We start from the raw sequence: 6,116 nt of genomic DNA, 5'->3' as shown, positions 1-6,116 counted from the left end.
TCGCCTCACGTCACCCCGCCCCGCCTGCTTCCCAGAGCCCTGGGCCCCGCCCCGCGCGCAGGCGCACAACCGCCTTTAGGGTCCGCCCTTTTTTGAGATTTGAATTTCCCCCAGCAAAGCAAGAGAGGCAAAATACCCGGATGGTGATCGCTGGCCTTTTCGCGCCAATACTGTAAGTTCTCACAACAATCTTGAGAGGTGGGTACATCATCCTGATGTTCCAAATCTTGCAGGAGCCAGTCTGGTCGCCGCCCCAAGCTCACTCCCAGACGGTGCAGGCTGTAATGCGCTGCTTTCCGGGATCTTGGAATGACAACAGATGGTTTTTCCAGTTTCTCTCATTTTTATTTGATCTTTACATTTATCAGCCTCTAGGCAAAATTTGGCTTTTCCCGCAACTAAAGTGTAGGTAACAAAGCACAGAGCGTTAACCTGGTGATTGTGTCACCAAGGGAAATGACAATATTTGAGATCATATAGCTTTTCTTTTAGACAGCCTGAAAGTTAGCTAAACTGCAAGTTAGTACAGAATAACTCATTTGAAATTACTGTAGTTATTCAACCTGCCCATAGATCCTGTAATTTAACATGTTAGTAAAGAAGCACGTTTATTACTATATCATACATTATCAAAAATATTTTAATAACTATCTTTAAACATATTAAGTTTGTGCTGTAATTCTCTGTTTTAGTTTATGGATTTGGAAGCATTTGTTTGAGGACAGGCCAACGAGTCCTGTGACACAGTCAAGGGACAAGAACCCTCACCTGTGTTTCTGTGCCACCAACTGTCCTAAGTGACCTTGGCCATTCACGTCACCTCTCTGGCCAAGTCCTTCCCCTCTCAAATAAGGAAACTGAGCTGCAGGTTCCCAGCAGCCTTGCCCACATGCAAGGATTCTGTTCTCAGAGTTCAAGAATTACTATGGTAGCTCCTTGGGCATCCAGGTGGCTCAGATTGAGCTCTCCTGCTGGTGTCCCGTGGTACAGCCTTCAGACTGGCATCCCCTTACCTGCAGAAAGGGAACAACGGTGGTCAGGGTAGTCACAGGCACAACAGGCAGTTGTCATAAGGGATACAGGTTAAAGAAGCCACCACTGTGACAGGCAACAGTGGCTCTTGCTTAAATGCATACAGACTGAGAAAGCAGAAGAGTTTAAGGAACGCATCTTAACCCCTCAGCCCGGGGATTGTTGGGTTTTGCAGGACTTCCCTCCACAGCGAGCCCAGAACCAGACCAGGGGAAAGGGTGATGCTGGTGAGCCCTTGGACCTTCATGTGCCAGGCAGGGTAAACTGGGAAGAACTTTGAGAGTCATGTCACAAGGGTCACAGCAGCTTAGGACTTAGGCCATAAGAGACCTGCCCTGGCCTTCCTAGTGGACTTGGGAAGTTGGTTTGCTAACATGTCGCTTTCAGCTTGCACAAGGGCTCAAGCAACCTCTGCCCAGCGGCCGGAGAGGAGTCCCTTTCAACGCCCTTCCTGGACCTCCTCCTCTAGCAAGCGGACAGTGTTGGACTGCCTGTCCGCAGCTCTCCTCCATGCTTGGCTGGTAGACAGGAGGGTCAGGCTAGTGCTGGTGGCCTGGGGCCCCAGAAGCCTGGCTCTTCACACCAGGGATTCAGACCCTGGGTGGGGTCAGGGGAGGACCTGGAGACACCAGGTGAGGCCTCAGCTGGTATCCCCGCTGGACTCGGGAGCTGAGTGGGGAAGTGCTGGTGCTGGAGAGGAAGTGAGAGCTGAGTTGAGGGCTTCAGCAGGCCAGGCAGAGGAGGGCAGGAAGACAGACTTATGCCTGGGAACTCACAGGACTGTATGAGCATGGCACTTTGGTGTCTGGCCAAAAGGCTGGGGCATGATCACGTGTGAGCCGAGAGCCAGCCACTGAAGGGTGTTAAACAGGGGCGGTCCTCTAGGGGGCTGCTGGGGGCTGCTGTGTGCAGACCACGTGAGTGGTGGCGAGCCTGGAAGTGGGAACCCTGGGGGAAGGACAGCCCCCCGACTTAAAGACTCCTCCTTCACCAGAGGCTGCAACGGGGAGGTGCACGACAGTGGCACGGGCTGAGATGAGGGTCAGGACAAGGGCTTCAGTTCCTTCATGGAAATGCTGTTCCCCTTAACAACAGGCCCCCCCGGAGGCGGGAGGGGAGTGAGAGGGTCACCATGAGGCCCAGCCAGCCACTTCCCGGATCTTACAGGTGGGCCCCAGGGCCAGTCAGAGCAATGAAATGGCAAACAGGATGAGGACAGAGGAGAGGTGTTAATTTTGTGCTTGAACTGAAATTAGCAGGTCTTTGCTAAGCATGGGAGGGAGGGCCCAGGATCAGACCAGGCCCTGCCCTTTCAGGGCCGAAACTGCAGGAGGGGACAAGGGGCCTCAAAAATAAACAGTGCTCTGCATACCTAAGGACTCATGTAGGTCACACAACAACTCTGCTAGGATGTACATCCCCATTCTACAGGTATGCAAACTAAGGCCCAGAAGGGTTAAGGCCCAAGATCACAGGGTTAGTAGGTGGGGGAGCCAGGGTTTGACCACAGACGGTTCTTCTCATCCCCACACCCATGTGCTTGCCTGCCAGCTTGGCTTTGAGTCATCTTCAGGGCACCGAACCTCTTCTCTTGTTAATATTAATACATTTCTTGGCAACGAGGCCCACTCATGCCACAGCTGGCCCCGGAACAGTTGACAGTCCATGAAAAGTCCACATTGTTTTTAAATTATCTGTCTGCTTCCGAGACTTCAGAAAATGGAAGGTTTTCGTGTGAGCCAAGGACAGAAGGTGATTTTGGAAGGTGTGGCACTTCAGGGGAGGGCGGGGGAGGGGGTGACCCAGGTTGGCAGGCCTGGGGGTATGGCTCCCTCTGCTACCTGGCCTCACACCCACTAAGCAGCCGAGCCCTTCCTTCCTGTCTGCACCCCCAACCCGCCCCACCATTCCCTTGCCTTAGATTCCAGAATCTGGACCACAGCTAATGTCTCTAATTTAACTGGGAGTTTAGTTCAAAGTGCTTTGGGACTGGCTTGGAAAACTCCACGTTTGTAGTACCACAGAGGTGACAAAGCATATCCTGAGTTTTAACAACAGACCTAGGGAAGATTTAAGTTTCTAAATGCAGTGGCTCTAGGGGAACAGATGAGGAGCAGGATTTTTCATAATATGCAGATGAAAGAACAGCATAGGTGTCAGGAGAGACGGTCATGATGAAAACTTTGGTAGATGGAGAAGGAAATGGCAACCCACTCCAGTATTCTTGCCTGGAAAAGTCAATGGACAGAGGAGTCTGGCGGGCTGAAGTCCATGGGATTACATGACTGAGCGTGTGTGCACGAGGGTGGAGGGAGATGGCTTGGTAGCAATAAAGTGGTAAAACTAAAAAAAAAAAGAAAACTTTGGTAGAGCCTGAGGCTGAGAATTGGGAAGATGGAGGCGCTTTTTTGGATGGTTTTCTTTCTACCCACTCTCTTTTTTGTAACCACAAAGGAAGAAGGCAGAACGGGCCTCCACTGGTGCCAACCAATCAGCAGAACCGCTGCCTTCTTCGGGGCCGCTACCTCCACTGGGGCAAGGTCGCAGCATCTGCATCGGAAATCACGGGGACTTCTTCCTGCTGGCTCAGCTGGGAGGCTGAGGAGTGTTTTGCAAAAAAAGAAAAAAAAAAAGAAACCGTTTATCCGAATTCTGAAATAACAGCCAAGGCGCTGCTTTGTGAAGCTCTCCATCCTGGGGCCACACCTAGGGTTCCAGATGAAGCCTGAGTCGGGGCAGGCCCTCTTCCACGTGGCCCTGGCCAGCTGCCTCTGCGTGGCCACCGTCCACACTGGTATTTTTGAACGTGTCTCTGTCCAAGTGGGCTATGAGCACTACGCAGAAGCCCCAGTCACCAGCCTCCCTGCCTTCCTGGCCATGCCCTTCAACTCCCTCATTAACATGGCCTACGTTTTCCTAGGGGTGTACTGGCTGCGGAGCCAGGCCTGTGCCCCGGGAGGCCTCACAGAGAGGCAGAGGGCTCGCTACCTGAAGGACGTCTTCGCAGGCATGGCCCTGGTCTATGGCCCAGTCCAGTGGCTGCGCATCGGGATGCAGACACGGCCCACTGCCGTGCTGGACCAGTGGCTCACCTTACCTATCTTCGCATGGCCAGTGGCCTGGTGCCTCTGCCTGGACAGGGGCTGGAAGCCCTGGCTTTTCCTGGCTGTCGAGGGCCTCTCCCTGTGCAGTTACAGCCTGGCCCTGCTGCACTCCCGTGGGTTTGAGTTGGCGCTGGGCCTGCACATTGCAGCTGCCGTGGGCCAGGCCCTGCACACCCAGGGGTGCCACGGCGACACTTCCTCGGGAACTTACTTGGCTCTGGGCGTGCTCTCCTGCCTCGGCTTTGTGGTCCTCAAGCTTTATGACCATGAGCTCGCGCAGTGGCATCTCTTCCAGCAGCTCACAGGCCACTTCTGGTCCAAAGTCTGTGACGTGCTTCAGTTCCACTTTGCCTTCCTGTTCCTAACCCACTTACACACCTGCCGAAGATGCCCGCCTATGGAGAAGATGCATTCAAGTGTGGGAAGAAGGGGCTTATGACCACCAACCCCCTCCCCAACATCTACATGCACTGACCGATGGCATTCTGTCATCAGTGCTCAGTGTCCTGGGTGTGATGACAGGGTGATGACACAGAAGGCTGTCCCTGCCTTTGAAGTTACAGGCTTCAGTATTATGAATATGAGCATTCGATTTTATGCAATGTTATGCTTTCTGCAACTTACTTTCAAAGGCTTGGAGCGAATATCTAGGGGCCGGGGATGTAGGGGTCATTGTACTAGTCTTGTAATTTTTCTGTGGTTTGAAACTTTTCAAAATAAAATGTTGGGGGGAAGTGACCCCCAAGAAATCCATCATACTCACAGTTGGCTGGAGAATGGTTGTCTGCTTTGGGATGTTGGCTCCAAGCATGGGCGGGCGACTGGGAGAAAGGGCAAGCTTCTGACCAGTGTGCCGGGCAAGGCACTGGGGTTACCAGTGAGTATCCCCAGAGGTAGCTGGCTTCAGGGAGACAGAGTCATATTAAACACACACCTAGCAGACTGATGGGGAAATCCAAAGGCCAGAGCACTAATTCACCATGACATCTGTGACTGCCAGGCTGACAGCAGGTCACAGGAAGCCACATCCCTTCAGATCCTCTGTGGAACAAGGCGAGGTGCGTCTAGGTGAAGAAACGCCCACAAGAAACACAAAAGTTGAGTTCTCAACAGAATGTTGTTAGTGACTCTTCCCTCAGAGCCAGGGGATGGCTTAGATGTCCTTAGCAGCTAGGGTTACTGAAGTGTCAAGTGTCTGTCACCCATGGAGAAACCTGGGGCCATTGGGAACCATGATTCCCCTGATGGCATCTCAGGTGCATGGGCCCTGGAGTTGGCATCTTTCAGCCCTGAAGTGCGCTTTTCATGCAGATGATGATGTCTGAACCAGCGGGCCCACCCAGGGGTGGGCGACCCTGACAAATGCTGAGGACTCTGCTTTGGAGTTGCCCTGTGGAGACTAACTCTCTCTGCACTCTCTCCTGTTTGTTAACGTGTTCCTTAGACACCAGTTTCATTCCCCTGTCACCTAAAAGGCGTCTGGTCTTTAAAGACACTGGTGAGGGTGGAGAGGAGAGGACGCCCTTTCCCTGCCAAATGGCTCCTTGGTATGGGCAGCCCACATGCATCTGTTCAGTGTCCCCTGAGTGTCCCTAGAGCCTCAAGGGCTGGCCGGTGGACCGTTGCCATGACTACCGAGGTGCTTTTGAAACCAGATACCTGGTGCTGGATGTTCTGTCCCAGCTGGCACATCCCCAGTGGGTGGTGGGTCTCAACCAAGTCGTTACCTGAAGGATCCAGCTGAGGACTGTCACCTCTGCCCCTCTCCCCAGGAATTGGGCCCGAGGCGGGGCCTGCTGGGCAGCATTTGCCTCAGGAAGCAACTTTGTTCTGCCACGATTATCTCGAAGGCTCTGTATGTCCTACAAGAGCACAATGGCCAGGACATCTCCTTGAAGAGGCCAGAGGGGAACATCTGATTTCTCGGATGGCTTGGTTAGAGATGGAGGTGGGAGGGTGAAGGGCCGGGGGAGGACCAGG

The 6,116-nt window shown here is 53.3% G+C and overlaps 1 protein-coding gene across 4 annotated transcripts; it reads left to right on the top strand.

The window, feature by feature from the left end:
* Positions 1–27: 27 nt before the first annotated feature.
* Positions 28–4,900, top strand: TMEM187 (transmembrane protein 187). Of its 4 annotated transcripts, none has more exons than XM_043895497.1 (2): positions 28–172; positions 3,491–4,900. In XM_043895497.1, exon 2 carries the CDS (start codon positions 3,751–3,753, stop codon positions 4,573–4,575), a length of 825 nt encoding a protein of 274 aa, XP_043751432.1. In that variant the 5' UTR covers positions 28–172; positions 3,491–3,750; the 3' UTR covers positions 4,576–4,900. The 4 variants fall into 4 exon arrangements, with proteins under 4 accessions (XP_043751432.1, XP_043751429.1, XP_043751431.1 ...); XM_043895494.1 differs by having other exon boundaries at positions 3,487–4,900; XM_043895496.1 differs by having other exon boundaries at positions 28–198.
* The last annotated feature ends 1,216 nt before the right edge of the window (positions 4,901–6,116 follow it).

This window comes from Cervus elaphus, chromosome X (genome assembly GCF_910594005.1).
Source record: "Cervus elaphus chromosome X, mCerEla1.1, whole genome shotgun sequence".
Classification (NCBI taxonomy): domain Eukaryota; kingdom Metazoa; phylum Chordata; class Mammalia; order Artiodactyla; family Cervidae; genus Cervus; species Cervus elaphus.
This window is presented reverse-complemented; position numbering and strand designations above follow the sequence as displayed.